This window comes from Perognathus longimembris, chromosome 5 (genome assembly GCF_023159225.1).
Source record: "Perognathus longimembris pacificus isolate PPM17 chromosome 5, ASM2315922v1, whole genome shotgun sequence".
In the NCBI taxonomy this organism is placed as follows: domain Eukaryota; kingdom Metazoa; phylum Chordata; class Mammalia; order Rodentia; family Heteromyidae; genus Perognathus; species Perognathus longimembris.
In genome coordinates this window covers 30,355,671-30,375,084 of record NC_063165.1, presented here as the reverse complement: position 1 = coordinate 30,375,084, position 19,414 = coordinate 30,355,671, and the positions used below count along the sequence as shown (strand labels likewise).

Genomic DNA, 19,414 nt, shown 5'->3' with positions numbered 1-19,414 from the left:
CTTTCAAACTTTATCTTGCGCTTACCTTTGCATACATTGATATTCATTCAAAGGCCTCCAATCAATATTAAATGATGATAATTGCCAAAAAATGATATTGTTATAAAGAATAGACTCAGATCTGTACATGTCAATCAAAATATTTTTATTATTATGTATTCATGTGATTAAAAAAGATTACCAGGTATTTTATGGTATTTTTTAACATTAAATGCATTCATGTAAGCCTTGTTTATTATCAATATTATCAATATAGTTTTGATACATGCATAAAGTATACAGGATTAATAAACTGTCTTAGAAATAGCTCAGAAAATTGTGACACATGATGATATTTGTAGGTATCTAAACATATTTTAATACTTTTATAGTCATATTTATTCAACACATTGAGAACATAAACCTTATCTTTTGAAAAGTTACCAATATTGTTTGTCTAATTTTAAAACATAATGAAATGCTATTTTTTTAAAGTAATGATTATAAAACTTTTAGTTTTTGTTGGGGATTCAGTTTTGGCCTTAATGGGGGGAAAGGCGACAAGAGCTTCAAGATGCTGCCCTTCCCCCAGCCCTGGGACAGTGTAAAAGGTAGCCACTCCCATCTTCCAGGTTCTGCCGGAAGAGAAGCAAAGCAGCCCGCCTCTCAGCTCGGCCACGTGGGTAATGGCGGAGACCTGGTCCTTGGGGGCTGTGGTCTCCACCCATAGAGGAAGTTCGGTGACATCACCTGAGGGACAGCCCATTTAGGCAATCGTTAATATTCAATTAGTCCCTCCTCTTCCTGCATGCCATTACTGTTATATAAACCCCACCTTGATTAAAGTTCTTTGAGATTGGTGGAACATCCAAACCGGCTCCCCAAAATCTCTGTCCTGCGTCTACTCCGGACAGGTGAGGGGGTGGGGGAGGTTTCGGCATCTTTCCTCAGCTTAGCGTAGCCCATAAAGACACGCCTTGTTCCTTCTGTGGGCGGGAGGAGAAGAGCTGAGTTTCTTTCACAATTTGAGATTTAACATCTCCTTGGGTGAAGCGGGGGTCGGGGTCTTGAACTCCACAAGTGGCGCCCAAGTCAGGGGGCGAATGAACGCATGGCCGGTAATTTCAGGGTTCAATAACCCCACAGACTACGCTGAGTAGTTGGGTTCAGGAGAAGGACCTGCCCATCCAGATAGGGCAGAAGCATAGAGAAGCAGATTTTCCGCTGCCCTCGGGGGGATGGGCTCGCGCAGCTTCACGAGTCCTGGGACACGGCGCCAGAAAGAATGGCCCCGCCATGGCAGCTTCCCGCCAGGCGGGGTGGAGCGGGGTGCAGTGGGGCTCGCGTCCCGCAGAGATGCCGCAGGGGGGCACAGGTGGCTGCGGTGCCCAGAGCGGATGCCGCCGTCCTGCCCAGGAGCGCCCGCCGACCCAGGGTTACCAGGTCCCTATCTGCGAATGGGTCATGGGGAGTGTGCGAAGGACGATCTGGGGGTCCGCGTGGCCTCAGGTGGCGGCAGCACTCGGTGGCCACGCTCGGGTTTGCTAGCAGCAGCGTGCGCTGGGCTCCTGGGACACGGTGGTGGCGGCAGCAGGCGGGGGTGGTCTGTATTCTGTTAGCCTTGTGTTGTTTTCCTGCCGCTACAACTGGGCGGGGCTAACGCCTGTTGCTGGCCTATGAAAAAACCCCTGCTGTGATTCCCTGTCATTTCTCTCTGTGTCAAACTTACAGCTGCAGGTGGGGTTAAAACAAGGAAAAGACCCAGATTTCCAACAAAAACGGAGTAATTGGAGATACTAAAAAAGGGCAAACAAATGGTTCTGATACAGCAATAAGTAATTTGGTTGGATTTCCTATAATTACCAGTTCAAAGTACTTTTGTCACAGTTATTTTGGATGTCAGTCTAATGATTTGGTACCAAATTCTATGTAAATACAGTGATGCAATAAGCAAGACTCCCATCTTAAGTTACATGTAATCAAGCAAGTATGTTTAAGTATGTACAATTGACTTGTGGGGATAAAGGTAAATATTCGTTAGCCCTGTATGTAGAAAATATATGGCTAAGCAAGCTAATGATTCTCACCAACTTATTGAAAAGCTAAATGGATAAATGTCTAAATTTGTAATTATGATTCCTACATCAAAAAAAAATTGGAAGAGCTTTTCTGGATGGATGGAAAGTTTGCTTGTCTGATATGATTTGAAAAAATTGTCATGTTGGGAGCCACAGAGTTGTCTTGGGGTTCTATGACTAGGAGAGGTTTCTTTTTGTTTTTTATTCAACCACGTGGTTCTATTATGGGCAAAATAATACCATTTGCCACTGGAATTCCAGAAACTTAAATGGCCAATCAGAAAAGTAATTTTAAGAGCACTCAAGGTTCAGATGCATTGTCTGTGTGTCTGTATGTCTGTTGGTAAAACTAAAAAGCAGAACAAAAATAGGTTTTCAACACAAACTGGTCATGTTCAGGTGCAAGCAAATGTGTCTAAGAAAAACTCCAAAAGGTTCAAATATTCAGCATGTGGTATAAGTACAATGATATAAAACTAGTGTGTTACCCTTTATATCCAGTGTGTTAAGAGTCAAGTGTACATCTAGTCCTGACAATTCTTTGGTACAAATTAAGATTTTACCTTCCCATTGTTCTCTCCTGTGTTCTCATAAACTCTCAAGATAAAAGAATCGGAATCATTTCATACAAATGTGACTATTAACCTAAATTTTCCTGACCCAAAATTAAACATTTTGCTTCCTAGGATGCAGGTACAACGCGTGTGCTAGCTGTCTGTTCCCAAGCTGCCTGGTTTCACTACTAACGATTCCTTGGTGTCTCTCTCTCTGTCTGTCTGTCTCTCTCTCTCTCTCTCTCTCTCTTGCATTGTGATTAATCTCTTTGTGATTAAGAAAATCCTTTTACCCTGCTTAAACCAGAAGGGCATCAGCCTACAAAAGCCAGGAATGCTAGGGATTTAAATATCTTAACCAGTCTGTGTAGACTTTGCAGGCAACCCAAAAGGAGATGTGCCAGTCTATCCAGAGATGCCACTGCAGCCTTGCCCAGGTCTCTCATGCCTGACTCCATCGCATGGCATGGCACCTGCCAATTTGGGATTAAAGACACAGCCACTTTCACATTGTTTTAACCCTCTGCCCTCTGATTGTTGTTCATTTGTGTTCTCTTCCACTTTCCAGTAAGGTTAAATGATGATTTAATTTGATGGCACATAGATTTCATGTCCTCTAAATGTTACAGCAAAACTTTAACAAATGGCTTTTGGCCAGCTCTCAATAAGTTCCAAATGGACTATTTCTGTTGTTCTCCTGTTGCTCTATTGGGAATAAAAAGGGCTTTTATATCTAAAACTCCTTGGACACAGTTCAAAGCCAGCCCAGGCAAAAGAAAAATCTCTCCAAAACTCCACCTCCCAGTTAACCAGCACAGAGCCAGACTGAGAGCTTGGCTCAAGAGGACCAGCAAAATGCTGAAAGTAGCACCATGGCTCAAGTGGTAGAGCACTAGCCTCGAGCAGAAGTACTCAGGGACAGTGCTCAGGCCCTGAGTTCAAAACCCGTAAATGCAGATGAGAACATGCCATCCCAGCAACAAGCGCTGGAACTCCTGGGACTCAGCCAGTCCAGGAGATGGGAATGTGGAGTGGAGTGAGAGGAGAATGGTGTCATATCCTAAATGGAGATGTTTTGTCTCGCCCTTTCAAAAGGGATCAGAGCCGGGAAATCAAAAGAAATAATACCTGTCCATTTTTCTTTTTTCTGCCAGTTGTATATATACATACATACATACATACATACATACATACATTTATTTATTTATTTATTTATTTATTTATTTATTTATTGCCTCTGACTGGCTACGCCAAACTGGTTCTCTATCACTAAACACTTCTTTCAGTCATTCCTCCTTACCTGTTCATTTCACAATTGGGTTTATGCTCCAAATGGAACTTTCCTGGCTTATGTCTTCTGTCAGCATTTGACTCATGCCTATATATGCCATATGTTTACAACATCCCCTGCTAATTTATAAAACAAAAAAGGGCAGATGTTGGGGCAAGAGCTCCCGAGACGCTGCCCTTCCCCCAGCCCTGGGACAGTGTAAAAGGTAGCCACTCCCATCTTCTGGGTTCTGCCGGAAGAGAAGCAAAGCAGCCCCACCTCTCAGCTCGGCCACGTGGGTAATGGCGGAGACCCGGTCCTTGGGAGGCTGTGGTCTCCACCCATAGAGGAAGTTCCGTGACATCACCTGAGGGACAGCCTATTTAGCCAATTGTTAATATTCAATTAGTCCCTCCTCTTCCTGCCCGCCATTACCATTATATAAACCCCACCCTGATTAAAGTTCTTTGAGACTGGTGGAAGCTCCCGGAAATCTCTGTCCTGCGTCTACTTCGGGCATGTGAGGGGGGACGGGGGGAGGGGGGGGGAGAGGAGGTTTCAGCATCTTTCCTCAGCTTAGCGTAGCCCATAAAGACATGCCTTGTTCCTTCTTCGGGCAGGAGGAGAAGAGCCAAGTTTCTTTCACAATTTGGGATTTAACATCTTCCTGGATGAAGCAGGGGGATGGGGTCTTGAACCCCACAGTTTTATAAATGGACGAGTGGGCCCAGTAGTGGATGGGACCTCCAGGGAAAAGGAAATGAACGCAAAAGCTATTCTAAGACTTTCTGAACTTTGACCAGACAGCTGTGATTCTTTTTTACTTTTGTCATTTTTAATCAAGCAACAGAGGACCAATATGACAAGAACACAAATGTGATGGCGGCTGGGAATATGGCCTAGTGGTAGAGCGCTAGCCTCCTATACATGAACCCCTGGGTTCGATTCCCCAGCACCACATACATACAAAATGGCCAAAAGTGGCTCTGTGTCTCAAGTAGCAGAGTGCTAGCCTTGAGCAAAAAGAAGCCAGGGACAGTGCTCAGGCCCTGAGCCCAAGGACAAGGAATGGCCAAAAAAAAAAAAAAAAAAAAAAACTGTGAGAACACAAATGTGAAAGGAACCAAGGGCTTGCTGACAACAAGATGCCCATGTAAAGATCCTCTGGAAAAAGACTCTGAGAATTACAACTACTGTAGTATAAAGGTAGGAGCTAAGTTAAACTTGTACATTTCTGTTGATCACTCCGTTATGTTGCCTCAAATATTTTTAGAAGAGAAAAAAATATATCCTTGTTTTCCACACTATGTGTGTTGTTCCCAAATGAATGACTGTTTTGGTTCATCAGTGAATTCACTACCCAGGAGGGACTGTGGTGTATCTTCAAGCCCTTGGGGCAGGCTGGAGGGCGTGATGGGCATTGGTGGTGGACTGCATCACCCCCAACTCCAGCTTCAAGAATGTGTTTTCACACCCAGCCTTTATGCCTCCATAAGCCTGTCCTTTAGTTTCAAACAGATCTTTATATTGTTTGTGCTTCATAAGCCAATTCTTGTTCTGATTTCTAGGGACTCTTCTTCAAAGAGCTTACCAATGAAGATCCAGGCAAAGCAGGAGCATCTTGGGTTCCTTGCAAGCCTGTGACACACACAAGCTAGGAACGCTAACTGCACACGACCAGGACTTTCTCAGACACTCCAGTGTGGGGGTGTAAAGGATCAGGAGGACGCTGTAACAACTCTGTACAGAGTTCAGTCTATTAATTGTGTCATGTTAGATATTCTATGTGTTTACCTCAATTGAAAAAATAGAATGTTTTGCTAGTATCAGATCTGCTATGGAATTGGTATTGTATACCCATGAAATCTTTTCTCAGCACATATTCCTCACAAGAAGAAAATGCTGTTACCTTTAAGCTTTGTCAAATTTACATTAAAATACTTCTATGAGGAAAAAGAAACTTTAGTTTAGGAAACCTACTACACTGTTGGTGGGAGTGTAAACTAGAAGAACCACTATGGATAGCAGTATGGACGTTCCTCAAAAAGATAAACAAAGAGCTCCCCTATTACCCAGAAACCCCACTTTTGGGCATTTATCCAATGGATCGCAAACAAGACCATACTAATGCCAACCTGGGTAGGAAAGTCCGTGATACTCTTATCTTCAGTTAACCACCAGAAAACCGGAAGTGGCTCTGTGAATCAAAGTGCTACAGAACCCTTCTTGAGCTAAAGAGCACAGAAACAGTGCCCAGGCCCAGAGGTCAAGCCCTACAACTAACAAACAGAGATAGGGAGAGGGAGAGAAAGAGATAGAGAGTTTTTCTTTCTGTATCTATTAAATTGATCATTTGATTGTTTTCTTAGACTCTGTACATATTCTGTTGACATTTATCAGCATGCCAATTTTGAGCTATCCATTATTGAAATTAATTCTACTATATTGTGATATATGTGATTTTTAATGTGCTGTTGAATTTGTTTTCAAGCATTTTATCAAGATTTTTATGTAATTATGTTGTCATTACATTTTTATCCAGTTTTGATATGAGGGTAATGTTGGCTTCACACTTCTATTTCCATTTTATAGAATAGTTTGAAAAGCATTGGTGGTAGTACTTTATAAAAAGTCTTTTAAAATTCAACATTCAATATGTGATTTTCTTTCTTCCCTTCCTTTTGATTTATTTGGTAAAGGCTTATCAATTCAAAGAAATAAACACATTGATTGTTAGAAGGGCAGTGTCTCGCTCTTGGCGCCCTTCCCCCACCAAGGCCAAAACTGAGTCCCCAACAGTGAACTATTTACATTGCAAGCATCTAAAAATATAGACTTGTTTTCTCATCCATTCTTCCAGGGTATCTTTCATTTGGACAACTGAGAACACTTATATTTATCAGTTATTACTGAAAGGTATGTATAAATTTCTGCCTTTTAAGAAATTTTTTGGTAATGTTTGGTTGTTTTCTAAATTTGCCTGTTTAATTTTTCAATGAGACTCATTCTTTTACTCTTATAGTTGTAGTTATATTTTTTTTCTGTCTGAAATTTCTTTAAGTGCATTCTGCATTGCTGGTTTAGTTTTTATTAAGCTCCCTAGTTGCAGTTATCATGAAAGACTTTCATGTCTTGTTAAATTTCAAATTATATCTTTTGGGTATAGTAATCTATGTTAATAGTTATTAATATTCTACATAACAAATTTGTGTTGCATGTTCCATTAATCTTTTGGGGATTTGTTATATGAGCAAAATACACTATTATCTTTTGTTCCCTCTCCGGTTTTACTGTTCTCATCTTCTCTAGAGGGCTGAGTTAAAACCCACCCTCCATTTATTCTCAACTATTGATATATATTTTTTCTATCTACAATCTGTCTATTACCAGAACTGATAGACTTCTCTTACTACATAGTGTGTTATCAAAGTGAGAAAAGAAAGATAATGATTTAAATACTTTAATTTAATTTAAATACTTTAAAGCTGCCCCTCAGTAGACAAATGGATCAGGAAAATGTGGTACATATACATAATGGAATTTTATGCCTATATCAGAAAGAATGACATTACCCCATTCATAAGGAAATAGAAAGACTTGGAAAAAATTATATTAAGTTAAGTGAGACAGACCCAAAGAAACATGGATTCTATGGTCTCCCTCATAGGGAATAATTAACACAGGTTAGGCTAGTCACAGCAGAGGATCACCAAAGCCTAATTGCTATGCCCCTATGAATGCATAAGATAATGCTAAGTGAAATGAACTCCATGTTATGGAAACGAGTGATATATCACTGTTGTAATTACTTTCAACATGCCATGTGAAACTGTAGCTTCTATTGTTAAATATTTTAAACATTAAAATGAATTAAAAGTTTAAGGTAATATTTTCTAGGAGTCCATGTATACAGTATTATATAGCCATAAAGATAGAGCAAAATTCTAAACCAAGACTGTTGACATTTGAAATATTGGTGTGGGTGAGAGAATAAAACAATTTACCATTACAGGCATAATTCAAATGCATCTACAACTGGCGCACCATATCAGTAATTTATGTGACCTATAGAAATGTCTTATGAAAGTGTGAATCAGTGCACCAGAATTATTGAGTGTAGCAAAGAACCACTTAAATAATTTTCATCTTCTGTGTAAGTCAGAACATAACAAGCTATGTATGTGTATACATAGTAGTGCTAGATATTACTAAATAATTTTAATATTTGAGTAACATTGTCCATTACAGCAATTGAAAGTCCCTATTGGATAACTGCTTTGTAGAATCTCAATGCTCAGACAAGGTGCAATGGGCATAAACAAGCTAGTTATGAATAAGAGGAGTAGCTGGATATATATGCAAGGAAACGTCATATGGTAACAAATCCAAATACAAAGCTGAATTTCTTCACATAGAGCTAACCTAGCATTGACAGCACCTGCCCGCTAACGAAATGGTATAGTAAGAGCTAATTTGACTAACTTGTTTACTTTTTCTTCTTCTTGTTGTTACTATTATTATTACTGATCCTATTAAAGAAACCACTTGAAACTTGTCTAAAAGCTATTTCATCACTCTTCTCAAAGCACCTATAACCTCTTTGTTTCTCAGACTATAGATAAAAGGATTTAACAAAGGAATGATGACTGTGTAAAATAAAGAATATATTTTTTCCTTAGCTTCAGCTGTTTCAGATTCAGGACAAATATAAATGAGGAAGAGATTTCCATAGAACAAAGAGACAGAGAGTAGATGTGCACTGCAAGTGGAAAAGGCTTTGTTTCTGCCCTTCTCAAACTTCTTTTGCAGAATGGTAAAGAGAATACATGTATAAGAGATGGCAATGTTTATAAAGGTGAAGCCTTGTATAAAGATTGAAAAAATGAAAGAAACCAGCATATTGGCTGTAGGATCTATGCAAGAAATTTTGAATAATTGCATAATTTCACAGAAGAAATAATCTATGACATTTGACCTGCAAAAATGTAATCGAAATAACAAACTCACATGAATTGTTGAATTCAGAATACCAATAAAATAAGAAATACATATACACAAAGTGCAGAGTTTGTTGAACATCACCACTGGATAAAGTAAAGGATTGCGTATGGCCACATAACGGTCATAGGCCATCACTACCAGAAGGAAACATTCTGTGGTTGCACTGGAACAAAAGAAATAAAACTGGGCAAAACACTCAATGAGTGATAGACTGTGATCTTTAGATAGAAAATGTGTAAGCATCTTAGGAGTCACAGAGGAGGAAGTGCATGCATCAGCAAATGCTAAACTGCTGAGGAATAAGTACATGGGGGAGTGAAGTTGAGAGTCCTTCCAGATGAGAGCAATCAGTCCCAGGTTTCCCACCATGGTGACGAGGTAGATGAAGAAGAACAGCAGGAAGAGGGGCACTTGAAGCGCTGGCTGATCTGTGAGTCCTGTGAGCACAAACTTAGTCACCAAAGTCTTATTTCTATCTGCCATATGTGCTGCAGACAATCACTGAAATGAAAGAAAAAATGAAGTCATAGTAGAATCTTAAAATTATTTAAATTTTTCTATTTGACATGATCTCTGAAGTGATTTCTATGTTAGCAATGTTAATATTTCACATTTGTATGATTTGTTATATGCTTAATGTTTTCCAAGTGACATCTAACTTTTATAACTACTCTCTTCACTGTAACAAGAGTTATATAAAACTTGAATATACTAATGAAGAATAGAATTTCCATTTTCCCTAGACTAACAAAAACATATATATGTATGTATGTATATATACATATATATATATCAAGTAAAACTCAACAGATATAACAATAATGTGATGCCTATATAAATAAAACATTATGATATTGGCATGAGATTAGATAAGATAATTACTACCATTAAAACAGAGTTCAGAAATAGATTTGATTAGCATAACATTTATAATAAGAAATATAATATTTCCACTGGATAAGAAAATGATGCTGCTTTGGAAATATTGCTAATACTATTGGCTGTACATTTGGATAGAAATGAAAATTCAGACCATAAATTTTTACAAAAAAATGTATCTTATGAAATTTAAGAGATAATAGTATGGCATGAATATTGCTGTAACCTTTATTCAAATCAGGAAAGGCAGTATAAAATATAACTATCACCATAAATTTTTATTTATTTTTCTTTTTTTTCTGCTTCTGAACCATTTTTCCCACCAACTATACGGGATACTTAGATATCTTGTCACTCAGGATTGATAATAGTGCATACTATAAATATAATGTACATCCTAATGGAGTGTATGTTAATGCACACAAAGCATCACACAACAGCAAAGTGCATATGAAAAATCTAGGAGATATATTTATGCATATGAATGATATCCTTATATTTTAAAGAGAACAATTATGTGTATGGATAAAGGAAAAATATATAAAGTATATAAATTATCAATCTTATAGATGAAAAATCACAATGACCAATAACTACAATAAAAAAACAACTTTCCTTATATAATAGACACAAATACAACACACAAAATGAGAAAGAGAAACCCAAACACTTCTCATTCATAGTAAGAGAAAATTTAATACGTATTCATTTCTCACTGAAAACATCATGAAAAATTCCTGTTCAATGTTTTACATGTGGAAATATTTATTTAAATAGCAATATTAAAAGCTATTTTACAATTATACTAGTCATTAAATATAATCTTAGTTATTTAAAAATGCAAATGTTCTCCAGTCTACCAGTGTCTCTTGAAAACATCCTAATATTAAAGTAGTATAATCTAAAGTTATTAATGAACTACATGATACATTATTGGTCAAGATGAAAAAGGTGAGACACATTCACAGTGAAACAGCTAAATAAATCACAATGCACTCATAATATAGAATAAAATATAGCAATGAAAAAACAAATAAAATATCACCATGAACTACTGTCAATAACCATAGTGTATAGAATCTGAGAAGGTCAAGGCTGTGAATATGGACGAGTGGTAGAATGCTTAGCTTGTATACACGAATCCCTGGGTTAAATTCCTCAGCACCACATATATGGAGAAAACCAGAAGTGGCACTGTGGCTTAAGTGGTAGAGTGCTAGCCTTGATCAAAAAGAATCCAGGGACAGTGCTCAGGCCCTGAGTCCAAGCACCAGGACTGGCAAAAAAAAAAAAAAAAAAAAAAAAAAAAGAATATGAGAAGGTCAGATACAGAAAAGTACAAATAATTATGATATCATTGTAGTTAAGCATTTAATATTCAATATCTATTTTTCACGCAGAAAGCAGATTCCATTAGAGTAAGAGGATTTTTTAGTTTCTATGAATTTCAATAATGTTCATAAGGTTATTTCTAACTTCATCATTCTTTGTTCCAATCATGAATTTAATAACATATGGTTGAATTAAATCTTTCTCATGATTTTTGAAAAGTCTCTAAAAGAATTATGAATATTTTAAAATAAATGCAGAACAGACATACTATATCCATAAAAAATGTTTTATTAATGCTATAGCTATGCTTCTCAATACTCTGTAGTACAAATTTATGTTAAATAACAGAACACTTTGTTCATCTAATTTCAAAATAATATGCTATTTTTGGAGAAAAAAATACTAAAATGGGAAGTGATTATGATTTGTTCTCCTAACTTTATAGAAAATAAATGATGACTGAAAGAGATTTGGAATTCTTACTATTAAATATGTACTAGCAGACAGCCTGATTATGTAAGAGAGAACAAGTGCATCACATATTTATTTCAGACAGTCTAAGCTTCTTTACAATCACAAATAATCAAATTGTTAATGTTTGGGCTGGGAGTATGGCCTAGTGGCAAGAGTGCTTGCCTCCTACACATGAAGCTCTCAGTTGGATTCCCCAGCACCACATATATGGAAAAGGGCCAGAGGGGGAGCTGCGGCTCAAGTGGCAGAGTGCTAGCCTTGAGCAAGAAGAGGCCAGGGACAGTGCTCAGGCCCTGAGTCCAAGGCCCAGGACTGGCCAAAAAAAAAAAAAAATTGTTAATATTTCTATTACTAGATCTGACAATGTATAATGCATCCCAAATTAGTAAGAGTTATGAATTTTTATTTCAAGATTTTATTTCAAAGAACACATATATAGAAAAAATTATTAAAGAGTATTCTTCAAGCAATATAGTTTATATACCAATTAAGGAAAATTTTCACATTATAATGCAATCCATGTATATTTTGAATTTTCCTTTTCATAATTACATAAATTTTTCATTCTTCATTCTATTGCAAATAAAGAAAAAGCTCCCCACCAATTATTTTTCCATAATAGTAAAATGCTAATTGAAATATGTGTTCATTTGATCATTAACACCTATCTACTAAGATTTCAAGTAATGATTTAGTTCTGTTACATATAAATCACAATATGTTAATATTTAAAACCATAAAAATTTGGCAACCACAAGAAAACAAGAAGTGTACTCATTTTCTATAAAATGGAAGATATTGAAAGAAGCAATATTAATTGCTTACCACTTTTCCTGCACAAACCCAAAACTGGAGAGAGAGGCATTTCTTTCTTCTACTGCAAACCCATTCTTTAAAAACCCTCTGAATATTTTTAGGGGACTCCCCATAGGATGGAGTTAAAGATACTCTACCGGGTATTGTCAAATCATCAACTCATTCATGCAACTAGTTATAATAATTTTAAATGTGCATTGGGTCCTCAGGGCATGCTGTAGTGGCTTGTTTATGAAATATTATAGAACAGAAATTAGAATGAGCTTGTTTCCTTCCTGTTGTTTTACTTAATTGAGCACAATCCTCCCAATTAATTTGTTTTTCACTGGGAAATCTCAAAGGCATCTTAGAACTTATATGAAATTAAGATCCTTTTTTCTTGTTATTGTAAAGGTGATATAAAGAGGGGTTACAGTTACATTAGTCAGGTAATGAGTATATTTCTTTTTTACATTTTTTTCATTTATTTATTTATTCTTATTTGCCAGACCTGGGACTTGGCCTCAGGGCCTGAGCACTATCCCTGGCTTCTTTTTGATCAAGGCTAGCACTCTACCACTTGAGCCACAACACCACTTCTGGCCGTTTTCTGTATATGTGGTGCTGAGGAATTTAACTTCATGTATGCAAGGCAAGCACTCTACCACTAGGCCATATTCCCAGCCCTCTTTTTTTACGTTTTTATTGTGGTTACAGTTATGTAGGTCAGGTAATGAGTACATTCCTTTTTGAACAGTGTCACCCATTCCCTGGTTTTCTTAGTTTTTTCCCTCCTGACCTTCTTGTTATAGTTCATTTTCACAATAGTGCCTAGTGAGTATCACTGCCAAATTAGTTCACCCTTTGTCTCACCATTTTTGTGCTTCCCCTTACCTTCTCCAAGACATAGCAACTTACACACAAGACAAAAGGCACAGAAATACTAATTTTAAAAAAACAGTGACAAAGGAGCAAAAAAGAAACACTCACCCCAATTAGAATGGCCATTATCAAGAAAACTCACAATAACAACACTTCAGCAAAGCTAAGATATGTAATCAACTAAGATGCTATTCAGTGTACAAATGGATCAAGAAAATGTGTTATATATCCAACATTCTGTACTTCTATTGGAAAGAATGACATTGACCCATTTGTAAGAAAATGGAAAGCTTCAGAAAAACTTTATTAGGTGAAGTAAGCCAGATCTAAAGAAATAGGCAACATGTTTTCTTCTCATTTATAATAATTATAATACAGTTATGAAGCTACAAGTAAACTCAGTGAGGGTGAAAGACAAAATTACCAAATGAGGATATTCTTAGGAAAGGATCACAAGGACCCAATAGCTATGTGCTTGTTATGATATAAAAGGATGGGCTGGGAATATGGCCTAGTGGCAAGAGTGCTTGCCTCGTATACCTGAAGCCCTGGGTTCGATTCCCCAGCACCACATATATGGGAAATGGCCAGAAGTGGCGCTGTTGCTCAAGTGGCAGAGTGCTAGCCTTGAGCAAAAAGAAGCCAGGGACAGTGCTCAGGCCCTGAGTCCAAGCCCAGGACTGGCAAAAAAAAAAAAATGATATAAAAGGATGCTTATAAAAATCATCACCAACCAACGGAAACAAGATGGTTTTTTATTTTACTTTTTGTGGGGATTTTTCTGTTATTCCCTTTTTATTGCTGCTTTTTAATTCTGTGCCTTTTGTCTTACAAGTAAGTTTATGTGATTTGAGGGGGGGAAGGGGAAACACAAAAATGATGGGACAAAGGGTGAACTAACTCAGCAGTGATACTCACTACTCACCATGTTAAAAATGAACTATACAACTTGTAGGGGAGTGGGATCATGAGGCAAATATTGGGAGAAAAGAAGAGAAAAATGACACTGCTAAAAAGAAATATACACCTGACTTGTATAACTGTAACCACTCTATACATAATCCTTGTACACTCTTACAATAAAATTTAAATAAAAAAGAAAATAGAAAGCATTTCTTGCTCCATTTCTTGGAGATCATTTTGATAAATATTTAATATGATCATGTACATGCAATCATATACATTTTACCATCCACTGTATTTATTTATGGTTTTATAGGCATATTCTAGTTCCAAAAAAGGAACTAGTTCCAAAAAAGGAAACTATGCAACCTATGTTTCTTTGGGTCCGGCTTACTTTGCTTAATATAACTATTTCCAAGTCTTTCCATTTCCTTAAAAATGGAGCAATATCATTCATTCTGATGGAAGCATAGAATTTCATTGTGTATATATACCACATTTTCTTGACTCATTCAAGAAAATCAATTTATCCTCTAGAGGCATCTGGGATGATTCCATTTCATGGCTATGGTAAACAATGCTGAAAGAAATATGTTTGTGCTGGTAGCTTTAGTGTAACCTGTTTTGTGATCAGGAGTGGAATTGCTGGGTCATAGGGAAGCTCTATGTTTAGCCTTTTAAGGAACTCCACTCATACTGCTTTCCAGAGGAGTTGAACAAGTTCATATTCCTACCAACAGGGTAGTATCATTTCCTTTGGGCACCATCATCGCCATGTGTTGTTAGTTTTCTTGATAATGGCCATTCTAACTGAGGAGAGGTGCAATCTCAATGTTATTTAGATTTGCATTTCTTTTACGGCCAGAGATGTGGAACATCTCTTCGTATGTCTATAGGCCATTTTTACTTCTTCTGAGAAGTCTGTCTTAAATATTTAACCCATTTATTAATTGGGTTGTGTTTATTTTGAGGGTTTGTTTTGGGGGGATTTAATTTTTTGAGCTCTAAATATATTTTATGTATGAGGCCTTTGTTTGATGCATAGCTAGTAAAGATCTTTTCCCATTGGGGGGCTTTCTCTATCTTGCTAACTATGTATTTTGCCATGAAGAAACTCTTCAGATTGATGCAATCCCATTTATCCAACTTTTCTTTGATTTGTTGTGATTCTAGATCTTAGGAAGTTTTGACCCCTGCCGATGAGCCCTAGTATTTGCCCCACCCATTCCTAAAATTTTCATGATGTCTTCCCTTACATTAAAGTTTCTCTCCCAAACCTCTTTTTCTCCTCCTTTTATATTGCCAGTCTCAAGGAATAGGATTATCAAATTAGATGTGCAAGCCATAAGCCACATCCAATAATCAAAACCTACCAATTCTGTTATTAAACAATAATTAGGGTTTTTTCTCCAATCTTATGGCATCTATAAGTCTTAAGAGTTCAAATCATTTATCAGGTAAAATGCCATGGGTCACATAATAGACAAATGAACTTTTCTGAAAAATATTCAGGAAATAACATTTCTTGTTTTCTGGAACAGAACAGAAAAACTAGCATAGCACAAGATAAAAACTTATATGATTGACCAATTCAAGGAAAATATAAAAATATCTGATCATTATTCATGATCTACATGAGATATACATTTTTCACATCATTAACCATGTAACTTATAGTGACTAAAGCTTTAAGACTCTAGAATTTTAAATCGACAAACTTGTAGAAAACTAAAGAAAGCTATTTTACAGGTTACAGTAATCATTCAAACAGTACACAAAAGTATAATCTGGCACTGCTTTTATCACAGATATATTTATCTAATACAGCTGTAAGAAATGGACCACTTAAAAGTTTTCAAGGGTCTCAAAGGAAAGGTGGTATATTAGACACTTCCACCATGGCTGTGAGTGAGAAGAGTATAACAAAGTAGAGACTAAATTCCAAAGAGAGAAAGAACAGAAGAGCATCAGATACTATGCAAGCTTTAATAGGACAGCCGAAAAATTATGGGGAAACAGATTTGCGATGCAGAGAAAAGTAGAAAAAATTCTAAAGCATCAATTCAATCTTCATTTGGGGAAAGGAAGCTAAATTCCAACCACAAAAATCAGACAAACCCCTCTTCCTGACAGCCTTAAAGCTAATGAGGACATTAGATCGAAGAGTAACTTCCTGTGAGGCAGGTTAACAATGGAGAAGAAAAGTATTTTGTCACTCTACTTAACTTGAAGAATTACAGCTAGACACCATTTTGAAATGGTGTCTATTATTTGAGATTGAGTTTCTTTTGGTACCTGAAAATGAGGACTAGTCAGAATCAAGGGATCTGGGGACTCTGCTGTAGTATCTGAGTGACTGAAAGCCATAAAATGAAGATAGTATTATCAGCTTAACTTTCAGTGAACTCAAGCAGTGTCAAGTACAGTGGCCAGTGATCTTTCCCTCTGTTTTCAGGGACAGCCCAATGCCTGAGGATCACTGAGGAAACAGCTCTCAGCTCTTGGTGTGAACATTATTTAAGCTTAGGAAGCTGAATCCTAGTTGTCTAGGATTTGCTGCTGGGCAAGACAGACAATTCTAACCAAAAGTTCTGTGAATGATTCATTTGCTTCCTCTCTCCCTAAGGAGGCTTAACTGATGGGCAGGTTCTCAGAGAGTAGAGAACAGCAGCAAGTACTTTGCCAGATACTCACATTTTCCCCTGTCTCACGCAGAACTAAGTTCTTTACTTCCCCAGTGCTCTGATGTAATCAAAGGACTGTTAGAGGCATAGATGTTTTATGCCTCTGGACACACAAAACTGGAGGTTCACAGAAATTCAGCCACTTTTCTGCAAATTATACAACTTCAGTTTTTATTTATGTCTGAGTAATATTCTATCGTGTGTGGGGGCGGGTGGGTGGGTGTATGCATGTGCATGTGTATGTGTGTGACATTTTCTTCATCCATTCATTAGTAATTGAACACCTTAGATGATTCCTGATTTTGCCATTAGCTGTTCTTTTTTTAAAAAGAAGTTGAATTTTGATTTTACAATTATAAAAATAAATTGGACATTCTTTTCTTATTGTCAACGTGATGTACAGAGGGGTTTCAGTTTCATATGTAAGGCAGTGAGTACATTTCTTACCAAACTTACCTCCTTCCTCATTTTTCTCCCACCATAATCCTCCCCAATTCCCAACCCCAGTTGTAGAGTTGGTTTACAACATATTGTCTTGTAAGTATTGCTATTGCATTGGTTCTCCTTTTACACTTTGTCTCTCCATTTTGATGTTCTCCTTCCCTTCCCTAGTTCCGATAAACATATATACAATACCCAGAGTACCAAAATTAGTTACAGTGACATCAGAGGTAAAACCATAGGGAAGAACAACAAAATAAAAAGGCATAATTTCACATATTACATTGAAAATAACAACAATGATAAATCACTTATTTCCATAACTTGGAATGACATTCTTGATATAGACTATTTGTAATCAGACATTGTGGATGTTGTTAAGAACTGATGACCAAGAAGAATTCCCAGCCACTGATCTTAGGTAGAAGGAAAAGTTGTGGTAGAATTTGAGGTTAAGATATGTAATCCAGGAAAATTTCTAGACAATGTATTGGTAATGATTAAATTTAGAAGAGGACTTTGTGTGATTCCAGTGACAAAATCTAATGCAAAGAGTCTCCGTAACACAATTAGAAATGATGGATTTATCCAGTTGATTATCAATGAGATGTGTAATTGAGGAGAACACATTAGATAGGGGTGGACTTTTTGTATGTTCTTGGGAGTAAATTCCCAATTGTCTCATTAGTAAGATAAAGCTGTAAGAATATTGCATGTTTTTCATTTATATGGCACATATTCAATATTTTCTCAAAGACATTCTTATATAATGTCTACTAAGGGATGCAAAACATGATATCATTAAAGTTTAATAGAATTATGAGTAATGAGAACACTTTAACCATAATGTCAGTGGACAAGTCTGTTATCTTAGATAGATACCATCTTTGTAAAGTCACATGCTACTGGGGAATATTTCCCAAGAAAAATCTTAGTTTTAAGTCAGTTGCAGGTTTTCAAGTCCAAGTCTTGTTGAGAATTCTTTTAAATTGAGAACTGTGGACCCAGTCCTCTGTATTCTGTAACTTAATTGTTTTAGAGAAGGTTACAAGTATCCAATGCAGCCTTCTGAAGGGAATTATAAGGTTTTTTTATTAACATCTTTTTCAGAATACTCAATCACTAGAAAGAAAGGGTAGGAAAAGAATACCTTGTTAAGTGTAGCGTGCTTGAAAATTTCCTTCACCTATTAGAAGAAGACTTAACAATAGGGCTGGGAATACCGCCTAGTGGCAAGAGTGCTTGGCTCATATACATGAAGCCCTGGGTTCAATTCCCCAGCATCACATATACAGAAAAGGTCCAGAAGTGGCACTGTGGCTCAAGTGGCAGAGTGCTAGCTTTGAGCAAAAAGAAGCCAGGGACAGTGCTCAGGCCCTGAGTCCAAGCCCCAGGACTGGCAAAAAAAAAAAAGACTTAACAATATTGTATCAATGCTTGACAACTGGATGAACTTGAGGTCTTTTCTAAGTACCTGTATTATGCAGTAATCATTTAATAATCTCATTGTCATGATGTCTAAAGGCTGTAGACTACAAAATTTTATGTGCTTTGAGTTAAATTCAACAATTTCAAATTTAGAATGATGAAGGTGCCAAAATTAATCTTTAAAAATTCTTCTTAATGCACTGTGTAGAACCAAGTGTATAACTAATGCAACTGCTAATTAAGATGACTCTGAAGGATTCTTTTCTAGTGTGTAAATTAGGATCTAGGCAAAAACTTTAATTATCTACTTATGACCGACAAAAAATGATACACCTATAGTTGTCCACAACCTGACCCTAACAACCTAGGAATAGGTTAGAATCTCTTGCAAACTTGGATTAACATTCCAGATAAAATTAAGGTTACTAAAGATCAAAATTTATAAAATACAGTAAATATATATGTATATATATATATATATATATATACATATAAATTTCATCTTCCAAACTGAAACCTTCCATTCTTAAATCAATATCTCTGCTGGTTGCAGTCTAACTAGTCTCTAATTTTATGAGTTTGTTAGAGTCCATGTAAACAATAAAATGTAATATTGTGATTTCTGTGCCCACCTAATTTTATTTAGCATAATGTCTTTCCAGCTTATCTATGTTGTTGCACACAGAAGAATTTGTTTCTTTTGAATATTATTCA

At 36.7% G+C, this 19,414-nt stretch overlaps 1 protein-coding gene across 1 annotated transcript; it reads right to left on the bottom strand.

The window, feature by feature from the left end:
* Positions 1 to 8,444: 8,444 nt before the first annotated feature.
* LOC125351257 (olfactory receptor 5AC1-like) lies at positions 8,445 to 9,365 on the bottom strand. The gene has a single exon (XM_048345961.1). The coding sequence runs from the start codon at positions 9,363 to 9,365 to the stop codon at positions 8,445 to 8,447; it is 921 nt and encodes a 306-aa protein (XP_048201918.1).
* Between the last annotated feature and the right edge of the window lie 10,049 nt (positions 9,366 to 19,414).